The following is a 24,319-nucleotide window of genomic DNA, read 5'->3' on the forward strand; positions in this document are numbered from 1 at the left end:
TATGCTTTTGTCGGTTAACGCGGGTTAATGCTGATCTGATTGAATCCTGGCCTCACTATATTCTCCAGTGCAATTTATGTTGTAACTTTCCTTTAAAAATGTAATTGAGAAAAACACTATTATTGAACCAGAGTTTAAGTACTGTAATTACACGATGTAACTTGGATAATGTGTCATCCCATCTATTTAATATTTTATGGTTATTTTGCTCATTGAACAAACTATTTTGCATGAGGAAAGGTCCTTAGAGGTAGATGTGGGTGTGCAGAGAGAGAGAGTGAGATTGAGTGAAAGAGAGAGAGGGGGGGGGGGTAACCCTGGTTGTTGTGGCTGTCTTCCAGGGATGACGGAATGGCTGGGGTAGGGCAGTAAGGGCACGTCCCTTGGCAGGATGAATGGGGTGACTATGATGTCCATGGTCTGTTCCACACAGGCTATCCTAAAAAACCCAACGACGGGTCAGAGTCCTGAAGAGGGACATTCTGTCAGGGGGAAAGAAGAGTATGATTTAAGATGTGATACACTGTATACACTACATAAACAGTTCACACACTGTACACACACTATATTCTATAGTCCCTGTAATCTATCAATCAAATGTATTTTATAAACAGGGGTGCACATAACTGGTACGCAGGTACGCAAGCGCGACAAAAATCAGGAATGCGTAATGCCACTTGTGTTACTACGCGCCTTTGCGTACTTGACCGATCTTCTCATCTAACCTTACACATGACATGTTGCTTGTCAACTACTGTCAGGGATGTCCAAAAAGCAACAGACATTAAGCAGCTTCTTTTCGCCACCTACAAAGAAACGCCAACTGGAGCCAGAGCCGAAGAAAATACTTTTTTCGGAAAAGTGGCTCCAAGATTTGCAGTGGCTTGAAGCTAACGATGAGCGCACTGAAATGTGGTGCAAGATTTTCCTCTCAAATCCACATCTAGCAGACAAAACAGGTGCATTTTATAAAGGCTCAAAGAATTTCAACCATCCTTTATTTGACAAACATGAAAAGAGCAAGGAGCACACGAATGTGGCGCAAGCCATTGCTAAACAAGCTAGCCGAGAAGAAATGTCCAGTCGCCCACTTGCCAGATGGCGAGACAAGCTAAATGAAGAACAGCGGCAAGCTCTGTTTAATATTTTTCTCCTCGCCTTCCATAAAGCTAAACACGCACGTCCCATGTCTTCCTATTCTGAGGATGTTCCTTTACTGAAGCGGTTAGGAGTAAATGTCGGAGGTGCATATCATTCACGTGAAGGGGGCACACGGATCATGCAGAGCATCGCTCACACCATCAGCGGGGAGTTACGAGCCCCGTTGCAGTCTGCTGAATTTTGGGGGCTGCTTTTTGATGGATCTGAGGACATCACAAAAACTGAGCAGGAAATCGTTTACATTGTGTCTGTGTCCAGCAACGGAGAATTTACTTCAGACTTTATTGGACTGATTGAATTGGGTGCTGACCGAACCGCGCAGGCCATAACAGACGGACTTGTGAGACTTTCCCAGGACACAGGCTTGGATGACTGGACAACAAAGTTGGTCGCTGTGTGCACAGACGGGGCTGCTGTCAACGTAGGTATCTACAACGGCGTTGTGCCAAAACTCCGGCAACTTGCTGCGGTTGGAGACTCCCTTGTGCACATTCTGTGCACCTCACACACACTGGAGAATTGCGCGAAATCAGCTGATCGCAACGTTCCTTACTGTGAGACATTTAATCGCTCTGTGGTCAAGCTGCTGCAGTTTTATTTACAAAAAGGTGGAGCAAAAAACTGCTGCACTGAATAAGCTATGTGAAGAAAATGGGATCTCCTTTGTGAAACTGGGTAAGTTTCATAATATCAGATGGTCTGCATGGAGGCATGAAACACTGTTAAAAATATCAAGACTATTGCCAGCCATTAAAATGCAACTGGTTACAAGTGATAACAATGACTTGCAGCATATCTGCACAGAGCGTTTTCAGTGCTTTCTGTCAAACATGCTTGACATTTGCAACATTTTGAAGACCACATCCATTAAGTTTCAGAAGGAAAAGCTGACCATTGGAGAATGTAAGGATGAACTCATGGTGGCCATTGGACAGTTCACACTTCTGCTTGATGGTGAAAGCCACAGGGCACACACTGTTTCCAATGCTGATGCTGACAGAGACAAGACACACTTACTCAGGGGGTTAATTGAAGAGTTTGAAATCAGATATGACTCCCTCAAGTCATGTGATCATTTCTTAGTATTTGATCCTTCAACATGGCCTCAGGAAATGCAAGACCTCCACAGATTTGGAAACACAACAGTTTGCAACATTCTCAAGAAATATGAGGCCACCTTGCAACTTGACAAAGATACCACTGTGACAGAATGGATGCGCTTAAAGCAGGCAGGAAAACGCCTGGGAGCCTCTTCTGTGTATGACTTGGTCCAAATAGTAAATACAAGTAACCCAGATGCTTACTCCAACATCAACAAGGTGGTTAAGCTGTCTCTTACACTGCCTTTAAGCAGTGCAGCTTGTGAGAGGGGATTCTCACATCTCAACATTATAAAAACCAAGTACAGATCTTGTCTGTCACATGCTCGTCTCTCAGCCCTGATGCACATTCACCTGTCAAAGCAGACCACAGAGACATTTGACCCAAAGCCTGCTGTTGACCTGTGGATGGAGACAGCTAATCGGAGGCTCAACCAAGGACAGGGAGGTGCATCTGCAGCATCTTCATCATCTACCATGCAGGAAGCTGAAGCAGAGGACAGTGGGGGCGACACTGAAGAGGACAGTGAGGAAGACTGCACTTATTAAGACCACGCTACATATGGGGTGAGTACCAGACACCATCTGCTGGTACTCACCTGAGTAACTCACTGAAAAAGTTATGTGCACCCCTGTTTATAAAGACCTTTTTACACCAGCAGATGTCACAAAGTGCTTTAACAGTAACCCAGCCTAAAACCCCCAAACAGCAAGCAATGCAGATTTAGAAGAATGGTGGCTAGGAAAAACTCCCTAGAAAGGCAGGAATCTAGGAAGAAACATAGAGAGGAACCAGGCTCTAAGGGGTGGCCAGTCCTCTTCTGGCTGTGCAGGATGGAGATTATAAGAGTACATGGCAAATAAGGCCAGCTCGGTCTTCAAGATTTTCAAATGTTTATAGATGACCAGCACGGTCAAATAATAATCACAGGGGCTATAGAGGGTGTAATGTGTCAGCACCACAGGAGTAAATGTCAGTTGGCTTTTCATAGCCAAGCATTCCAGACAGCAGGTGCAGTAGAGAGAGAGAGAGATAGAGAGAGGGAGATGGGGAGCGAGAAAGAGAGAGAGAGGGTCATACCTTGAGCGCACTCTGTATGATGTGGAGACGGTGCAGCTTTTCGCTGAGCAGTGGGTCATTGACGCGGCGGACGAAGGAGCGTTTGTACTCCAGGCGGGCGGAGGGCTGGTGGTCTCCCATTGAGGACAGGTTGGCCCTCTCCAGGGCCCGGTACAGGTCCCCCAGAGAGTCAGCCTGGGGACGGCCCTCCCTCTCACAGCCTGAGGACAAGCAGAGTCACAATACGTGGCATTCACCGGCTGGCACCACATACAACAACAACAGCAATATGCATGTGCATAAAGATCTCTCACTCCTGGAAGTTCAGCACAGTACTGCATTTCCTCATAGGCAGGCAGAGCACACACAGTAAGCTGCTACTGTGGAATGTTCCATGCTATCCTTTACATATACTGCCCTCTTATGGTGCTATTGTCACATAGCTCTTTGTATGAAAAATGTATGCACTCACTAACTGTAAGTCGCTCTGGATAAGAGCGTCTGCTAAATGACTAAAATGTAAAAAGAAAATTTTATCTGGCAAGCTACACTACAAGGCCAAAAGTATGTGGACACCCCTTTCAAATGAGTGGATTTGGCTATTTTAGCCACACCCGTTGCTGACAGTTGTATAACATCGAGCACACCGCCATGCAATCTCCATAGACAAACATTGGTAGTAGAATGGCCCGTACTGAAGAGCTCAGTGACTTTCGACGTGGCACCGTCCCAACAAGTCAGTTCATCAAATTTTCTAGAGCTGCCCCTGTCAACTGTAAGTGCTGTTATTGTGAAGTGGAAACGTCTAGGAGCAACAACGGCTCAGCCTCAAATTGGTAGGCCACATAAGCTCACAGAACAGGACTGCCGAGTGCTGAAGTGCGTAGCACGTAAAAATCGTCTGTCGTCGGTTGCAACACTCACTACCGAGTTCCAAACTGCCTCTGGAAGCAACGTCAGCACAAGAACTGTTCGTTGGGAGCTTCATGAAATGGGTTTCCATGGCCAAGCAGCTGCACACAAGCCTAAGATCATCATGCGCAATGCCAAGCGTCGGCTGGTGTGGTGTAAAGCTCACCGCCATTGGACTCTAGAGCAGTGGAAACGCGTTCTTTGGAGTGATGAATCACGCTTCACCATTTGGCAGTCCGACGGGCAAATCTGGGTTTGGCGGATGCCATGAGAACGCTACCTGCCCCAATGCAGTGCCAACTGTAAAGATTGGTGGAGGAGGAATTATGGTCTGGGGCTGTTTCTCATGGTTCGGGCTAGGCCCCTTAGTTCCAGTGAAGGGAAATCTTAACGCTACAGCATACAATGACATTCTAGACTATTCTGTGCTTCCAACTTTGTGGCAACAGTTTGGGGAAGGCCCTTTTCTGTTTCAGCATGACAATGCCCCCGTGCACAAAGCGAGGTCCATACAGAAATAGTTTGTCGAGATCGATGTGGAAGAACTTGACTGGCCTGCACAGCCCCCTGATCTCAACCCCATCGAACACCTTTGGGATGAACTGGAACGCTGACTGCGAGCCAGGCCTAATCACCCAACATCAGTGCCTGACCTCATTGTTGTGGCTGAATGGAAGCAAGTCCCCGCAGCAATGTTCCAACATCTAGTGGAAAGCCTTCCCAGAAGAGTGGGGGCTGTTATAGCAGCAAAGGGGGGACCAACTCCATATTAATGCCCATGATTCTGGAATGAGTTGTTCGACGAGCAGACTTTTGGCCATGTAGTGTATGTTGACTCAAACAGTCCCAGAGGTTTTGTGTCTGCTGGTTGTCATACTATGTTGTGCATTTGCAATACTTGTTGTGTGTTTCAGGGGTCAGTTGTGAAGCTGTGGGGCTTGTGCCTCTTGAAGTGTATCATGCAGTGTTTGCTGTGTGTTTTTGTGTTAGAGTCTATAGAGGGAGCAGTAGAGACAGTGAGTAATAGAGCGGCAGAGAAATTAGGACAGGAAAAAAGGCCCCTTGGGCATGTTTCTTTGTCCTCTTCAAAATTCAACGTTAACATGGGCTGAAAGGATTCTTCCTCGCCCCACCGCCCCAAACACTGCGGTGGGGCACAGTGACATCTCTATCATGGCCGTGTGTGTGTGTGTGTGTGTGTGTGTGTGTGTGTGTGTGTGTGTGTGTGTGGGTGTCTGCGTGTGTGTGTCTGCGTGTGTGTGTCTGCGTGTGTGTGTGTGTATGGGTGTCTGCGTGTGCGTAAGACATCGAGGAGGGAGTCGGGCTGCCAGGATGAATTAGTGTCAATTAGGACACTAAGATTTCACCTCACTTTAGAATAGTGTCCTGGAGATCTGTAGGGATGGGGGATGGGTCTAAATCTCAGACAATCAGCGTCCGTGACACAGACTGCGTCTGAACAATGCCTATAATTAGCAACATTACTCACCACTGGTTACCAGGTTATAACCCTATAAGTACTAATTTCCCTTTAAGTATATAAAACTATTTTTACCCATCAAGTTATCCTAGAATGTAACAGGGAGAGTAGGGTTAAGATTGTTGTCACAACTCTTTCTTCTCTGTCTCATGGTGTCATGTCTCTCCATCTCATGGTGTCATGGCTGTCATGACTTTGTCCGGTGTCTCAGTCATGTCTCACTAATGTCTCACCTGTGTCTCTGGCCAGCTGGTAGTGGTGGTGGTCTCTGTGGTCAGAGGTGCTGGCCGAGGCTGAGAGGATGGCATGGAGCCCACTGTCTCGGGGCAGGGTGAAGCTACGGGGTTTCCCCCCAGCCTCTACTGGGACACTGGGGCTGAGTTGCAAGGGCAGTGGGCCATAGTGTTCCTGCAGCAGGCTGCGCTGGGCAGGGAGGGTTGACTGGCGGCGGTACTCCACAGACAGACCTCCTCCTCCAGGGGAGCGCAGCAGGGCCTCCTCCAGGGGCAGGGGCAGTGTCTGCAGGTAGTGGAGCCCCGTGCTGCCCAGGGGCGTCTCAATCAGGTCCTGCCACGAACGCCGTTGGCTGGAGGACTTCTGGCCAGGCGAGACGCCGCCTCCGCTGCTGCTGCCCTCCTGTGGCTCGGGGTGGAACTCCTCATGAGATGAGCGTGACTGGAAGGTCTCAGAGGAGGAAAGGCGGCCATGTTTGGGCTCCTGGTACGGACTCATTTGGGACACCTACAGAGAGCCAGACAGAGAGGTGTCATGGCATTGTAACGGTAATTAATGTAAATACCAGAATTATAAATTTTAAAAAGGGAAGAGACTCAGCTAGAGAGGTATATAATGGCATTGTAACAATAATGTAAATAACAGGAGGCTTAGAAAAGAGGGAAGAGTCCATATTAAAACTATGCAAATAGTTGTTGTCTAGCTTTTCACAGAAAGAGTGACTTACTGAGGGGGGCCTGGGGTAGGTGTCATAGGGGGGAGGAGGGCTGTCCTGTTTGGGCACGGTGGAAGGCATCTCCATGTCCTCATGGTCACTTTCACTCCAGTAGTCTGGTCGTGATGATAAGGATGAAGCAGAAAAGAGGACACGTCACCATCAGAAAGAGACAATGTGTTATTTTTTTCTAAAGTAGACCTAGGGCAAACGAAGCAGCTCTTGTCCTCTATTACTGTCAACTATATTAATGTGTATTAATGTATTCTCACCCTGGTCCTGTCGGATCCTCTCCTGCTCCGAGTAACCTGCCACTGCCATGGTCAGACGACTCAGCCACCTGTGTGGGAACAACACTAATGAAACGTGGCAGCCACACCCCATTCCAGATCTCACACACCACACACCATTCTGTTATCCCCTGCTGTTTTTGCATCTCACATCAGCTCACCTGGTCATCTGCCTAGCACAATTTGTCAAAACTTTTCAGGTTTCTGTCAGTCTGTCTCACCTCCTTGTCTTTGCCTGTCTCCCCCTCTGTGTCAGCTACAGTAATCATGTCTGACAGTGACTCTCACCTGTTCATGTCATCCGCATTGTCCGCTGCAAAGTAGAAACTTTTGATCTTTGGATGGCAGGCCTTGAAAGCACTGGAACACAGAAACATGCGGTCAAGGACAGATTATACCATACAGTAAGTAGTGCTGAGCGGTTAGTGCTTTTTGAGGTCGGTTAGGTTCGGTTTCGATTATGAAAAAATAATTACGGTTTTCGGTTTCGATCTTTAAAAAAACATTAAATACATTATGAAATAAAGCTTTTTAATGGGAATTCCAAAGCCAAAAATAGTGAGCATTCAATTGCCAAAACATTCAAAATATTCCATTGTCTCTGCCAGGTCCACATTGGGTAGACATCAATAGAAAAACAGGAAATTACTATGAAATAATAAAATATTTCAGTTATATGTATTACATCTCTGCTCAGGCACTAGCCGCCAAACCTAACGTTATCTACAGTTGAAGTCGGAAGTTTACATACACTTAGGTTGGAGTCATTAAACTATTTTTTCAACCACTCCACTGTCACGCCCTGGCTCTGGGGACGCTTGTATGTTGAGCCAGGGTGTGAGTTTTCTTTGTTTGTTCTAGTTTTGTATTTCTATGTTGGCCAGGGTGGCTCCCAATCGGAGACGGCTGTAGCTCGTTGTCTCTGATTGGGAGCCATACTTAGGTAGCCGTTGGCATTGTTTTATGTGGGATCTTGTTCCAGTGTAGGTTTGTGTTTGAACCGAGGACGTCACGTATCGATTTGTTCGGGTGATTATTCTAATAAATAAAAGTATGTTCGCCTTCCACGCTGCGCCTTGGTCCTCTGTATCCGACGATCGTGACATCCACACCTTTCTTGTTAACAAACTATGGTTTTGACAAGTCGGTTAGGACATCTACTTTGTGCATGACACAAGTAATTTTTCCAACAATTGTTTACATACAGATTATTTCACTTATAATTCTCTGTATCACAATTCCAGTGGGTCAGAAGTTTACATACACTAAGTTGACTATGCCTTTAAACAGCTTGGAAAATTCCAGAAAATGATGTCATAGCTTTAGAAGCTTCTGATAGGCTAATTGACATAATTTGAGTCAATTGGAAGTGTACCTGTGGATGTATTTCAGTGCCTCTTTGCTTGACATCATGGGAAAATCAAAAGAAATCAGCCAAGACCTCCACAAGTCTGGTTCATCCTTGGGAGCAATTTCCAAACACCTGAATGTACCACGTTCATCTGTACAAACAATAGTACGCAAGTATAAACACCATGGGATCACGCAGCTGTCATACCGCTCAGGAAGGAGACGCGTTCTGTCTCCTAGGGATGAACGTACTTTGGTGCGAAAAGTGCAAATCAATCCCAGAACAACAGCAAAGGACCTTGTGAAGATGCTGGAGGAAACAGGTACACAAGTATCTATATCCACAGTAAAACAAGTCCTATATCGACATAACCTGAAAGGCCGCTCAGCAAGGAAGAAGCCACTGCTCCAAAACCGCCATAAAAAAGCCAGACTACGGTTTGCAACTGCACATGGGGACAAAGATCGTACTTTTTGGAGAAATGTCCTCTGGTCTGATGAAACAAAAATAGAACTGTTTGGCCATAATGACTTATGTTTGGAGGAAAAAGAGGGCTGCTTGCAAGCTGAAGAACACCATCCCAACCGTGAAGCACGGGAGTGGCAGCATCATGCTGTGGGGGTGCTTTGCTGCAGGAAGGACTGGTGCACTTCACCAAATACATGGCATCATGAGGAAGGAAAATTATGTGGATATATTGAAGTAACATCTCAAGACATCAGTCAGGAAGTTAAAGCTTGGTCGCAAATGGGTCTTCCAAATGGACAATGACCCCAAGCACACTTCCAAAGTTGTGGCAAAATGGCTTAAGGACAACAAAGTCAAGGTATTGGAGTGGCCATCACAAAGCCCTGACCTCAATCCTATAGAACATTTATGGGCAGAACTGAAAAAGTGTGTGCTAGCAAGGAGGCCTACAAACCTGACTCAGTTACACCAGCTCTGTCAGGAGCAATGGGCCAAAATTCACCCAACTTATTGTGGGAAGCTTGTGGACGGCTACCCGAAACATTTGACCCAAGTTAAACAATTTAAAGGCAATGCTACCAAATACTAATTGAGTGTATGTAAACTTCTGACCCACTGGGAATATGATGAAAGAAATAAAAGCTGAAAGAAATCATTCTCTCTACTATTATTCTGACATTTCACATTCTTAAAATAAAGTGGTGATCCTAACTGACCTAAGACAGGACATTTTTACTAGGATTAAATGTCAGGAATTGTGAAAAACTGAGTTTAAATGTATTTGGCTAAGGTGTATGTAAACTTCCGACTTCAACTGTATGTGCTCCCCATACCGTACTGTCTTTAGTCATCCTATTTAGCTAGCCTGCCTAAGTAGCCTATGCTGCAGAGCTGTCTGACGAAATAATTGTACTTGTTCTTCATTGTGTTGTGTACATTCCTCTCTCATGTGGTCTGTGTGTATCTAACCCAGGGTTACCAGGTCAAGCTAAAATGTCAAGCCCAATGACCACTCAAAACATCTATACAATAAACCCTTTTTTCATAACGTTATCGAGCCAGTTAAGAAGGAATTTCATAGTAACTTGTAATGACGTTAGAAGCTAAATTCAGGTTTCCTCAAAATAATAGCTATTGCAAGCTATGACATGACGTAATAAAGGAGTTTGAATATGTGCTATTATAAACTGGTTACCAAGGTAATTAGAACAGTAAAAAGTCATGTTTTGTCATATCCGTGGTATACACTACCGGTCAAAAGTTTTAGAACACCTACTCATCACAGAGTTCAAGTAACAGACACATCTCAACATCAGCTGTTCAGAGGAGACTGCATGAATCAGGCCTTCATGGTCGAATTGCTGCAAAGAAACCACTACTAAAGGACACCAATAAGAAGAAGAGACTTGCTTGGACCAAGAAACACAAGCAATGGACATTAGACCGGTGGAAATCTGTCCTTTGGTCTGATGAGTCCAAATTTGAGATTTTTGGTTCCAACCGCTGTGTCTTTGTGAGACGCAGAGTAGGTGAACGGATGATCTCTGCATGTGTGGTTCCCACCGTGAAGCATGGAAGAGGAGGTGTGATGGTGTGGGGGTGCTTTGCTGGTGACACTGTCTGCGATTTATTTAGAATTCAAGGCACACTTAACCAGCATGACTACCACAGCATTCTGCAGCGATATGCCATCCCATCTGGTTTGCACTTAGTGGGACTATCATTTGTTTTTCAACAGGACAATGACCCAACACACCTCCAGGCTGTGTAAGGGCTATTTGACCAAGAAGGAGAGTGATGGAGTGCTGCATCAGATGACCTGGCCTCCACAATCATCCAACCTCAACCCAATTGAGATGGTTTGGGATGAGTTGAACTGCAGAGTGAAGGAAAAGCAGCCAACAGTGCTCAGCATATGTAGGAACTCCTTCAAGACTGTTGGAAAAGCATTCCAGGTGAAGCTGGTTGAGAGAATGCCAAGAGTGTGCAAAGCTGTCATCAAAGCTATGGGTGGCTATTTGAAGAATCTCAAATATAAAATATATTTTGATTTGTTTAACACTTTTTTGGTTACTACATGTTTCCATATGTGTTATTTCATAGTTTTGATGTCTTCACTATTACTCTACAATGTAGAAAATAGTAAAAATAAAGAAAACCCTTGAATGAGTAGGTGTGTCCAAACTATTGACTGGTACTGTATATTTTTAAAGAGAAATAGCCCAAAAACCCGCAACCCGCGGCCAATACATTTTCATCCATGACATTGTTATCAAAGTAGCCCAATTTTACTGGAAACCCGCGAACATGGCAACACTGATCTAACCTAACGTAGCAGGCGTAAAAGAGTATCCGTCCAGAGATCTGTATATAATGGTGAGATGCTCTTGTCTCCGTCCTAACCATGGGAGTCGTTGTCCCAAAGGCAGGAAGGCAGGCGACACATTTAAATCCAAAATAAGCCCATAGAAACGCATTGGGCTTATTTTGGACAGATTTTGATCCATCTCCGTCCGAAATGGAAAAAACAGGCGCAATGGATTATAGTTAATTACAAAGTTTCTGGGCTGAACTAGGTTGAATATTTGCTTAATGAAAACTACAACTCCCTTTAGCCCAGCGTCCCACATAGATCTTTACTTGATTTTTGTCGTGAATGATTTCTCTCTAGAGAAAGTGCGTTGAAAAAAACAAAACAAAATGGAATTCAAGTAATTGAACCGACGTCGGTGAATTAGCTGTTTAATAACCACACAAAAAAACGAAATGTCGATTAATCGCTCAGCACTAACTGTAAGTATTCTGGGGCACAAACACAGGTTGCATATACTGTACATATTTTGTATTTAAAGACAGACACTCACACTCCATTCTCAATAGATTCAAACAAACACATGCCAAGGTTCACACAGACAAACAGACCACAAGACTCACACATTCATGTATTGTATACAAACACAAATACATGTACTCACTACTTCCTACGGCACTCAGATGCACGATCAATCTTGAATTCTGGGAGACTAACAAAGCCCTCTGCCTTTTCATCCTGAGGGAGTAAAAAACATAATATCATATATTGTTCTGACACATACTTTTCTGAGTTCCAAAAAATATAGCGGGATGGTTCACATTTTCACAAGATAATCAAGAGAGGATGCAGAGAGGAACTCATGGTACAACAAATCAGCAAGTCTGTCAATGTCACTCACACACTCACCTCCTCATTCATGTACCAGTATAGGCAGATATCTTTCAGGATGAACCAGTATTTCTTCCACTTCTGGGAGAAGTAGCTTTTAGCATCCTTCTTTTTCCACAGCCAGCCCTCACAGTCCCCCCGCCCCAGGTCCTTACATGAGATACGCCTCTTACTGATGGAGGACAAAGAGTCACCTACTGCAGGGAGGAGAGGGGTATCAATGAAACGACTGTATTGGGTGGTTTGCATCAGCATACATTTATGTATGTAGTGTATATTTGAAACTGTACATGGGTTGTGGACTGTAGGTTTTTAATAACTCACCTTTACTCTTCTTCCTAGACCTTGAGCGCAGTGAGGATCGTTCAAACATCTACAAAATAACACACAGGAAAATGAGAGATCAATCCACATTGATCTGTCTCCACTGTGCTCAGTCCTCTAAATATCTGATCATAATCACAACAAAAAACACGTCAGTGTTGTCTCAGGGGCCTGGGAACAATGGGACATACATGGTAGAGGGAGGCGGAGTCGGAGCCGGACGTGGAGACTTCCATCTGGAGGGCTGGGAGGAGGGCGTAGTGGGCGGGGCTGCCTTTGTCACTCTTCTTCCTGCTGCGTCCTGTCAGGTACTCCTCTGGCATGGCCTTGTCCTCACTCTGACTCACATAACGCAGCAGGGAGTTCTCTACGGGAGCAGGGGAGGCCAGCAGTTAGATCACTTTGTCTAACGCCATTTGATTATATAGGCCTACTATGTGTACATAATTTGTATCTACTGAATACTCATTGTGCTGTCACTTTGTTACAACAAATTTTAAACAACAGCGAAAAACAAGCCAAAGGCCAATTCTAGAGATTGTGTAATGATTGCTTGGATGGAAATACACAGTTGTGTGACTTGTGGGCTTTGTCATGTCATTAGGGCCTTGAGGCTAGAGCAAGGCCCATTGATGAACGTCCTCCATCTGACTCTTATAGGCTAGTTTTGTGAGTCATGTCATTGGGCAGTGTAATTTATGTTTTGTGTAATCCTGTGGTGTGTCCAGGCATTCGGCTTTAGGGCTCTGAGGTTTTACTCTGTCTTGTCATTCAGACAAATAACGAGGCTTCACTCAAACCCCATTATTGTACTGAACCAACAGAGACTGTCATTATTCTGATATTTGCATGGTATTTTCCTAGAAAATATAAAAAAATGTTGCCTTCAGGCAATATGTATTGATACTGCCTCTTGCCAAATATGCAGATAAATATAGCACCCTCACTGATGCTGAAAAGCCCACAGGAACAATAGACTGACTGCCACCACCCCCTTGGGAATAAAAAACACAACATCACAGTGGCTGCCTCTCAGACTGAACCAAGGCCATTCGCTCTCTTCCTACTCTGTTTGCCACTAGGCCTGGCAGCAACCAATCAAACCAAGCAAATCTTGGGAAGATCCTGGTTACAGTTGCCAAGGCAACGACATACCTTCAAGACCCAAAAGCAAAGAGAGAGAGGCAGAGAGAGGCAGAGAGAGGCAGAGAGAGAAAGGGGTGAGATTGAAAGAGAGAGAGAGAGCAGGAGGGACTAACAAAGATACACAGAAAGAAGGGTCAGATAAAGAGGGACAGATAAAGAGGAGGATAGCTAATTCAGCATCATATCTATCATGCACTGAGCCCTGCCTGGCATGGCTGCTCAGCTTCCCAGTCCCTTGGCTAAGACATCTGAGATGGGGAGGCAGAAAACCCAATTATGAGAGATATCCACCCACTCATCTCTGCTGCTATATCTCTCTCTTTCTGTCTCCCCTCTCTTTTTATCTCACCCTTTCTCTCCATCCCGGCCTCCCACTCACCTCTCCTGCTCTCTCTCTTCAGCTTGGCCGGGTCTTCATAGTCTTCCACCCAGTTATATTCCACTGGCATGGAGATGGGCCTAAGCCTGCCTGGAGCACACAGCACAGATAACACACAACATTACAGACCTATCCAGAAAAATCTAAGAGCTACAAACAGCCTATATTAACACCACAGTGACACAAACACTAACATCACAAACACAGCAGGCATTGCATACAGATGTAGGATCTTAATTTGAGCCAGTTTGCTACAGCAGAAAAATAATCCTGTAGCAACAGGAAATGTGAATTATTATGTCTATTATAATTTATGGACATTTTTGTAGGGGTTGATGCATTTTTTGTTAGGGCAAATCAACTCTGAAATTTCAAACTTTTGAAGCATTTTTTAAACCGAAATACACTACAAGTTTGCATTTCCTGCTTTGCAGGAACATTCTCAGTAACAAAAGAGTGATCAAATCTGTAGGAAGTGCACCACAGGCATCCCTCATACAAACCAGCCTTGGACTGGGTCATAACATTTGTGGGGGATAGACATCCCACATACAAACAGGCTTGGACTGGGTCGGACCATACAGTATATGGGGGACTGACATCCCTCATACAAATATGCAGGCTTGGACTGGGTCATACCATAAGTGGGGGTGCTGTCCCTGCGGACAGGTGGAAGTCCGTGGTTCTGGTCATACTCGTAGCAGTACAGAACGGCATCCTCCTCCACCAGAGGGAAACGTCGGCGACACTCCTGGTCCAGGAAGGAGTTGGGGGACTCAGAGCCCTTGGCCACCGGGATGTCAGCTTGGAAGTCGTCGTCACCTGATAGATTTCCCTTGTCGTCTCTGCAGCACAGATCAGGGAGAGAGTCTGTTCGCCTATGGAGCATCGACTGCATGGGTAAACTTCAACAAAGTCACATACTACAAGGCACATAAATCACCCCGCAAAAGGGAACAAACTGATTAAATTCACACAGTGAAGTAATTACACAGGTAAACCACTATAATATTTCACTGCAGATAATAACATAAAACTTACTCAAAGTACAACATACAGTATGACTACACTGTGTAATCCCTAAGGAAAGGCATACAGATGTCACAGTGAGGCAGCTTGTGTGTGTACCTGGGGGTGTATGGTTCCTCAGGGGGCGGGGGGATGAAGAGGTCCTGCAGGGCACAGCTGTCCCTCCTGGACGGGGTGCTCAGGGTACTGGTGGGTGTGGCCACACTGCTGCTGGGGCTCTGAGGGATGATGGGCTGTGAGGAGAGAGAGAGAAAGAGGGGGGAGAGAGATGTGTAGTTTCATAATAGACGATGATCAATCAAACCATTAAAGCTTCAATATGTGGGAAATGCTAGTCTTGTTTCTCGATTGGAGAATGGCTAGAGGCAGGTTTAGGGAATGGAAAATTGATTTGAACCTTTGCATTTGATGAATTATAAATTCAAAGCATAAGTCAATAACTGAATCTGGATATATGATGAAACGAGGAGGAGGATGGTAGGGAGAGGAGAAGAGAGATTGCAGAATAGAGGTAAAGGAGAAGAGGGAGGAGAGGAGCGGGGGGATCAGGAGGCGGCAGAGCTCTGATGCACTCCAGTTGGTCAAGGCCCCAGGGGGAGGGAGGGAAACAGCACTTAGACCAGTGTGGGACTCAGAGGGGGGCAGGGATATAGTCACATACAACACCCATATTAAATAATTGTTTGGGGCAAAATATGACAGACAGACACACACAGACAGACACATTCACAAAAAGTCCCTGCTTTAACAAAACCCACAAACATTTAATGCACTCTCCTGCTTGCATACTCACCATGCACAATCAGTCACATACTGTGCACATACAAAAGTTCACATACCCTCTCAGTCATTAACCCACTGATAAGATAGCGGTATACAGTACATAAATCACATCTCACTAACACACATGGCTCTATTTTAAAAAACCTAACGTAATTGTAAATCTTATCGCTGGTGGTAGCGCTATAGGTCCTGGGTGTGTCAGAAATATTTTTGCTATTTTCACGGCGGGAATTATGAACTCAATAGCTGGCGGTGGCTTGAAAGGGCTGGGTTTTGATGAATAAACAAGTTGTAGGTGTGACGAGGGCTTGGCCACTCACTGGTCAATCAATGTGTTCCATGGCTTAATAATACTGCATGAGGTTGTCTCAAGTTGTGTAGGTTATTGACAGTCTTTGAGTTGCTTGGGGCATGGAATATTCTCATCCCAGTCCATTGTCGAATGATACCAACTACGGTTTATTAAATAGCATAAGCTAAAGTATTGAGTACAGTGCCTTGCAAAAGTATTCATCCCCCTTGCCGTTTTTCCTATTTTGTTGCATTACAACCTGTAATTTAAATGGTTTTTATTTGGATTTCATGTAATGGACATACACAAAATAGTCCAAATTGGTGAAGTGAAATGAAAAAAATAACTTATTTCAAAAAATTCTAAAAAATAAATAACGGCAAAGTGGTGCGTGCATATGTATTCACCCCCTTTGCTATGAAGCCCCTAAATAAGATCTGGTGCAACCAATTACCTTCAGAAGTCACATAATTAGTTAAATAAAGTTAACCTGTGTGCAATCTAAGTGTCACATTATCTGTCACATGATCTCAGTATATATACACCTGTTCTGAAAGGCCCCAGAGTCTGCAACACCACTAAACAAGGGGCACCACCAAGCAAGCGGCACCATGAAGACCAAGGAGCTCTCCAAACAGGTCAGGGACAAAGTTGTGGAGAAGTACAGATGAGGGTTGGGTTATAAAAAAATATCTGAAACTTTGAACATCCCACGGAGCACCATTAAATCCATTATTAAAAAATGGAAAGAGGGGGCGGCAGGTAGCTTAGTGGGTAAGAGCGTTGTGCCAGTAACCGAAAGGTCGCTGGTTCTAATCCCCGAGCCGACTAGGTGAAAAATCTGTCGATGTGCCCTTAAGCAAGGCACTTAACCCTAATTGCTCCTGTAAGTCGCTCTGGATAAGAGCGTCTGCTAAATGACTAAAATGTAAATGTAATATGGCACCACAACAAACCTGCCAACAGAGGGCCGCCCACCAAAACACACGGACCAGGCAAGGAGGGCATTAATCAGAGAGGCAACAAAGAGACCAAAGATAACCCTGAAGGAGCTGCAAAGCTCCACAGTGGAGATTGGAGTATCTCTCCATAGGACCACTTTAAGCCGTACACTCCACAGAGCTGGGCGTTACGGAAGAGTGGCCAGAAAAAAGCCATTGCTTAAAGAAAAAAATAAGCAAACACCTTTGGTGTTCGCCAAAAGGCATGTGGGAGACTCCCCAAACATATGGAAGAAGGTACTCTGGTCAGATGAGACTAAAATTGAGCTTTTTGGCCATCAAGGAAAACGCTATGTCTGACACAAACCCAACACCTCTCATCACCCCAAGAACACCATCCCCACAGTGAAGCATGGTGGTGGCAGCATCATGCTGTGGGGATGTTTTTTATAGGCAGAGACTGGGAAACTGGTCAGAATTGAAGGAATGATGGATGGCGCTAAATACAGGGAAATTCTTGAGGGAAACCTGTTTCAGTCTTCCAGAGATTTGAGACTGGGACAGAGGTTCACCTTCCAGCAGGACAATGACCCTAAGCATACTGCTATAGCAACACTTGAGTGGTTTAAGGGGAAACATTTAAATGTCTTGGAATGGCCTAATCAAAGCCCAGACCTCAATCCAATTGAGAATCTGTGGTATGACTTAAAGATTGCTGTACACCAGCGGAACCCATCCAACTTGAAGGAGCTGGAGCAGTTTTGTTTTGAAGAATGGGCAAAAATCCCAGTGGCTAGATGTGCCAAGCTTATAGAGACATACCCCAAGAGACTTGCAGCTGTAGTTGCTGCAAAAGGTGGCTCTACAAAGTATTGACTTTGGGGGGGTGAATAGTTATGCCCACTCAAGTTCTGTTTTTTTGTCTTATTTCTTGTTTGTTTCATAATAACAAAATATTTTGCATCTTCAAAGTGGTAGGCATGTTGTGTAAATCAAATGATACAAATCCCCCCAAAATTAATTTTAATTCCAGGTTGTAAGGCAACAAAATAGGAAAAATGCCAATGGGGGTGAATACTTTCGCAAGCCACTGTAATAGCAAGAGTAAAAAAAACATCCAGTGTTCCAGTGCTCAATATGTTTGGAGTGTTGGCAGTCAACATTGTTGTAATTGCCTCAAATATTTACACGCCTCAAATATTGTCACCCCTCCCAGCTCAGCGCAAGTGAGCTGATGTTAGACAGGTAAATTGACGAACCTGGCACAAGGGTTTAAAATACCAAAGCGCCAGTTTTTACATACCGAAATTCTCAACTAACATGTGTTTGACACTTGAACCGCATTAGTGCCAGCTGAAAATAGAGTCCTCAGGCTGTGTCTGAAATGCCACCCTATTCCATATACAGTGGGGAAAAAAAGTATTAAGTCAGCCACCAATTGTGCACTTTCTTCTGTTGCTTTTACTTAAAATGTTAAATATTTCTTAGAAACACAATGTGGATGATGGGTTCACACCAGCAGTCTCCAGATCTCACACACACATCGGAATACAAAACCATTTACAAACATTTGGATAGATAGCATGCATACAAAAATAGACACGTGTTTCTGATCAATGCTTCACAATTTACAGTACTGGTTTATTATTGCCAGTCCTTGCCTGTCTGTCTGTCTCTGTGCACCAGTTTCTTTTTATTATAAGAGAGAGATTCTGCCCTGCAGCCATTAACTATCTATGTTCACCCAGTTTTGGAGTGTTTATACGTTCAGAAATCTCTGAGGCACAACACTGAAGTTGAAATGGTATCTCCTTACATTTTGTTCTGACATACCAGTTTTACGATATCCAGTTTATGAAATAAATATATATGCTTAACATACTGTACACTCTCCTAACACACATACATACATACAGTGGGGGAAAATAGTATTTAGTCAGCTACCAATTGTGCAAGTTCTCCCACTTAAAAAGATGAGATTGGCCTGTAATTTTCATCATAGGTACACGTCAACTATGACAGACAAATTGAGAAGAAAAGAATCCAGAAAATCACATTGTAGGATTTTTTATGAATTTATTTGCAAATTATGGTGGAAAATAAGTATTTGGTCACCTACAAACAAGCAAGATTTCTGGCTCTCACAGACCTGTAACTTCTTCTTTAAGAGGCTCCTCTGTCCTCCACTCGTTACCTGTATTAATGGCACCTGTTTGAACTTGTTATCAGTATAAAAGACACCTGTCCACAACCTCAAACAGTCACACTCCAAACTCCACTATGGCCAAGACCAAAGAGCTGTCAAAGGACACCAGAAACAAAATTGTAGACCTGCACCAGGCTGGGAAGACTGAATCTGCAATAGGTAAGCAGCTTGGTTTGAAGAAATCAACTGTGGGAGCAATTATTAGGAAATGGAAGACATACAAGACCACTGATAATCTCCCTCGATCTGGGGCTCCACGCAAGATCTCACCCCGTGGGGTCAAAATGATCACAAGAACGGTGAGCAAAAATCCCAGAAACACACGGGGGGACCTAGTGAATGACCTGCAGAGAGCTGGGACCAAAGTAACAAAGCCTACCATCAGTAACACACTACGCCGCCAGGGACTCAAATCCTGCAGTGCCAGACGTGTCCCCCTGCTTAAGCCAGTACATGTCCAGGCTCGTCTGAAGTTTGCTAGAGTGCATTTGGATGATCCAGAAGAGGATTGGGAGAATGTCATATGGTCAGATGAAACCAAAATATAACTTTTTGGTAAAAACTCAACTCGTTGTGTTTGGAGGACAAAGAATGCTGAGTTGCATCCAAAGAACACCATACCTACTGTGAAGCATGGGGGTGGAAACATCATGCTTTGGGGCTGTTTTTCTGCAAAGGGACCAGGACGACTGATCCGTGTAAAGGAAAGAATGAATGGGGCCATGTATCGTGAGATTTTGAGTGAAAACCTCCTTCCATCAGCAAGGGCATTGAAAGATGAAACGTGGCTGGGTCTTCAGCATGACAATGATCCCAAACACACCACCCAGGCAACGAAGGAGTGGTTCGTAAGAAGCATTTCAAAGTCCTGGAGTGGCCTAGCCAGTCTCCAGATCTCAACCCCATAGAAAATCTTTGGAGGGAGTTGAAAGTCTGTGTTGCCCAGCGACAACCCCAAAACATCACTGCTCTAGAGGAGATCTGCATGGAGGAATGGGCCAAAATACCAGCAACAGTGTGTGAAAACCTTGTGAAGACTTACAGAAAACGTTTGACCTGTGTCATTGCCAACAAAGGGTATATAACAAAGTATTGAGAAACTTTTGTTATTGACCAAATACTTATTTTCCACCATAATTTGCAAATACATTTATTAAAAATCCTACAATGTGATTTTCTGGAGAAAAAAAATCTCATTTTGTCTGTCATAGTTGACGTGTACCTATGATGAAAGTTACAGGCCTCTCTCATCTTTTTAAGTGGGAGAACTTGCACAATTGGTGGCTGACTAAATACTTTTTTCCCCCACTGTATACTATAAAGGAACCACTACAAAGGAGGAACTTCTTGATGCAATTAAAGCCTTTAAATCCGGGAAAACTCCAGGGCTGGATGGCATATCAGTTAAGGTATATCAAACCTTTTTTGATGTACTCAGAGGACCGTTATTAGCAGGTTTTAACCACTCCTATAAAAATGGTAGATTATCAGATACTCAACAAGAAGGTCTGATTTCACTATTACTGAAACAGGACCCAGGTGGTAAATATAAATCTCCAGTCCATAAGAAAAATTGGAGGCCCCTTACACTTCAGTGTTGTGATTCAAAAAAATTCTAGCAAAATGCATAGCGCATAGAATTAAAAAGGCACTGTCGGATATTATTCATCCTAATCAGACAGGTTTTTTACATGGACGATACATCGGAGATAATATACAGTGCTTCTTCCATTTAAGAATGATGGAGGCCACTGTGTTCTTGGGGACTTTCAATGCTGCAGAAATGTTTTGGTACCCTTCCCCAGATCTGTGCTTCGACACAATCCTGTGGCTTGGTTTTTGCTCTGACATACACTGGTATCTGTTGGACCTTATATAGACAGGTGTGAGTCTAATAGCAAAGGGTCTGACTACTTATGTAAATAAGGTATTTCTGTATTACATTTTTTATAAATTTGCAAAAAAATCTATAAACCTGTTTTCGCATTGTCATTATGGGGTATTGTGTGTAGATTGATGAGGAAAAACAATTTAATACATTTTAGAATGAGGCTGTAATGTAACAGAATGTGGAAAAAGGGAAGGGGTCTGAATACTTTCCGAATGCACTGTAAGACAAGTACTGGAAACAATAGAACACAATGAAAAATCTGAGAAACCAGGCCTGGTATTCATAGTTGACTTTGAAAAAGCTTTTCATAAAGTACGACTGGAATTTATATATAAATGCCTGGAATATTTCAATTTTGGAGAATCTCTTATACAATGGGTTAAAGTTATGTATAGTAACCCTAGATATAAAATAGTAAATATTGGCTTGTTCTCAGAAAGTATTAAACTGTCAAGAGGGGTAAAACAAGGTTGTCCACTATCGGCATATCGATTTATTATGGCCATCAAAATGTTAGCTATTAAAATCAGATCCAACAATAATATCAAGGGGCTAGAAATCCAGGGCTTAAAAACAAAGGTGTCGTTGTACGCTGATGATTCATGTTTTCTTTTAAATCCACAATTTGGGTCCCTCCACAGCCTCATATAGGATCTAGATAATTTTTCTAACCTCTCTGGATTACAACAAAATTATGATACATATTGGATCACAATTGTTTTTAACTTTAATGCCAATAAAATGGTCTGACGGGGATGTGTACATACTCGGTATACATATCCCGAAAGAAAGAAATGATCTCACTACAATACATTTTAATAGAAAGTTAGCAAAAATAGATAAGATATTGCTACCATGGAAAGGAAAATACCTGTCTATTTGTAGAAAAATCACCCTGAGTTATATCCCAGTTTACCTATTTGCTTATGGCCCTGCCTACACCTAACGACTCGTTTTTTAAATGATATGAGCAAAAAATATTCAATTTTATTTTGAACGGCAAGCCAGACAAAATTAAATGGGCCTATTTACAGCGCCTTCGGAAAGTATTCAGACCCCCTGACTTTTTCCACATTTTGTTACGTTTTAGCCTTAATCTAAAATTGATTAAATAAATACAAAATCCTTAGAAATCTACACACAATATCCTATAATGACAAAGTGAAAATAGGTTTTTAGAAATGTTTGCAAATGTATACATTTTTTAAAGCAGAAATACCTTATTTACATACACTACCAGTCAAAAGTTTTAGAACACCTACTCATTCAAGGGTTTTTCTTTATTTTCTACATTGTAGAATAATAGTGAAGACATCACAACTATGATATAACACATATGGAATCATGTAGTAACCAAAAAAGTGTTAAAAAAATCAAAATATATTTTATATTTGAGATTCTTCAAATAGACACTCTTTGCTTGATGACAGCTTTGCACACTCATGGCATTCTCTCAACCAGCTTCCCCTGGAATGCTTTTCCAACAGTCTTGAAGTCTTGATTTGTTTAACACTTTTTTGGTTACTACATGATTCCATATGTGTTATTTCACAGTTTTGATGTGTTCACTATTATTCTACAATGTAGAAAATAGGAAAAATAAAGAAAAACCCTTGAATGAGTAGGTGTTCTAAAACTTTTGACTGGTAGGGTAAGTATTCAGACCCTTTGCTATGACACTCGAAATTGAGCTCAGGTGCATCTTGGTTTCCATTGATCATCCTTGAGATGTTTCTAAAACTTGATTGGAGTCCACCTGTGGTAAATTCAATTGATTGGACATGATTTGGAAAGGCACACACCTGTCTATATAAGGTCCCACAGTTGACAGTGCATGCCAAAGCAAAAACCAAGCCATAAGGTCGAAGGAATTGTCCTTAGAGCTCAGAGACAGGTTTGTGTCGAGGCACAGATCTGGAGAAGGGTACCAAAAAATGTCTGCAGCATTGAAGGTTCACAAAAACACAGTCGCCTATATCATTCTTAAATAGAAGAAGTTTAAACCACCAAAACTCTTCCTAGAGCAGGCAGCCCGGCCAAACTGAGCAATCGGGGGAGAAAAGTATTGGTCATGGAGGTGACCAAGAACCCAATGGTCACTCTGACAAAGCTCCAGAGTTCCTCTGTGGAGATGGGAGCACCTTCCAAAAGGACAACCATCTCTGCAGCACTCCACCAATCAGGCCTGTAATGGTAGAGTGGCCAGACGGAAGCCAATCCTCAGTAAAAGGCACATGACAGCCCACTTGGAGTTTGCCAAAAGGCACCTAAACGACTCAGACCATGAGAAACAAGATTCTCTGGTCTGATGAAACCAAGATTGAACTCTTTTGCCTAAATGCCAAGCGTCACGTCTGGAGGAAACCTGGCACCATCCCTACGGTGAAGCATGGTGGGGGCAGCATCATGCTGTTGGGATGTTTTTCAGCGGCAGGGACTGGGAGACTAGTCAGGATCGAGGGAAAGATGAACGGAGCAAAGTACAGAGAGATCTTTGATGAAAACCTGCTCCCGAGTGCTCAGGACCTCAGACTGGGACGAAGGTTCACCTTCCAACAGGACAACAACCCTAAGCACACAGCCAAGACAACGCAGGAGTGGCTTCGGGACAAGTCTCTGAATGTTCTTGAGTGGACCAGCCAGAGCCCGGACAAAGGTGTTTCAACAAAGTACTGAGTAAAGGGTCTGAATACTTATGTAAATATGAGTAAAGGGGTCTGAATACTTTCCGAATGCACTGTACAAATATTTATTTAATATTTTACCCAAAAATATATGGGGGATTGGAAATTATGCAGACAATTACATTGATAGAAGCCACAATCTATCTGCAATATTAAAGCTGATCTACCCCCTAAAAAAGAAATACATAAATAAAGGAACCACTATAAAGGGAATCGTGTGTGATTTCACATTCAGCCAAACGTACACCCGTTCATCAGTTGTGTGGAGGTTGAAAGTGAAAGTGTTGTCATACTTGCAGGGCTAAGGGTTTCCATCTCATGTTCTTCAGTAGTGCTGGGGTGGATGTGAGTGTGCTCTGTGGGCGCTTCTTCAGAGTCAGTGTAACACCCCCGGGGTCCCCACGCAAAGAATTCACCAGGTTCTTCAACTGCCAGCCCACCTAGCGCCAAAAGCCAACAAACACACACACACATACAATGAAAAACACATAGGGCAAAATTTCGCACAAGCATAGTAGTAGTCATAGGGTAGTCCTATACCAGTATGTAAACGTAAGATAAAGGGGATGGACAGGGAGATATATATATTTTTTTAACAAAATTCATTACCTTCACCAGAGCTCGCTCTCAGCCAGAGAAGGTTAGCATTTTAAAAATGTTTTCTGTAGGCT

At 43.5% G+C, this 24,319-nt stretch overlaps 1 protein-coding gene across 1 annotated transcript in view; it reads right to left on the minus strand.

Moving 5' to 3' along the window:
- Positions 1-434: 434 nt before the first annotated feature.
- The window catches only part of LOC311142426 (connector enhancer of kinase suppressor of ras 2-like), a gene marked incomplete at both ends in the record, with an annotated part of 42,120 nt that continues 18,235 nt past the window's right edge, over positions 435-24,319 (minus strand). The window contains 14 exons of the mRNA XM_084178071.1: positions 435-482; positions 3,343-3,542; positions 5,947-6,454; positions 6,675-6,778; positions 6,935-7,002; positions 7,241-7,312; positions 11,747-11,820; positions 11,992-12,170; positions 12,298-12,346; positions 12,489-12,664; positions 13,823-13,912; positions 14,462-14,667; positions 14,951-15,084; positions 23,942-24,088. Coding sequence (XP_084034197.1) covers positions 435-482; positions 3,343-3,542; positions 5,947-6,454; positions 6,675-6,778; positions 6,935-7,002; positions 7,241-7,312; positions 11,747-11,820; positions 11,992-12,170; positions 12,298-12,346; positions 12,489-12,664; positions 13,823-13,912; positions 14,462-14,667; positions 14,951-15,084; positions 23,942-24,088 — 2,055 coding nt within the window. The remainder of the gene's footprint in view (positions 483-3,342; positions 3,543-5,946; positions 6,455-6,674; positions 6,779-6,934; positions 7,003-7,240; positions 7,313-11,746; positions 11,821-11,991; positions 12,171-12,297; positions 12,347-12,488; positions 12,665-13,822; positions 13,913-14,461; positions 14,668-14,950; positions 15,085-23,941; positions 24,089-24,319) is intronic.

Source organism: Coregonus lavaretus (assembly GCF_964263955.1).
Source record: "Coregonus lavaretus genome assembly, chromosome: 15".
In the NCBI taxonomy this organism is placed as follows: domain Eukaryota; kingdom Metazoa; phylum Chordata; class Actinopteri; order Salmoniformes; family Salmonidae; genus Coregonus; species Coregonus lavaretus.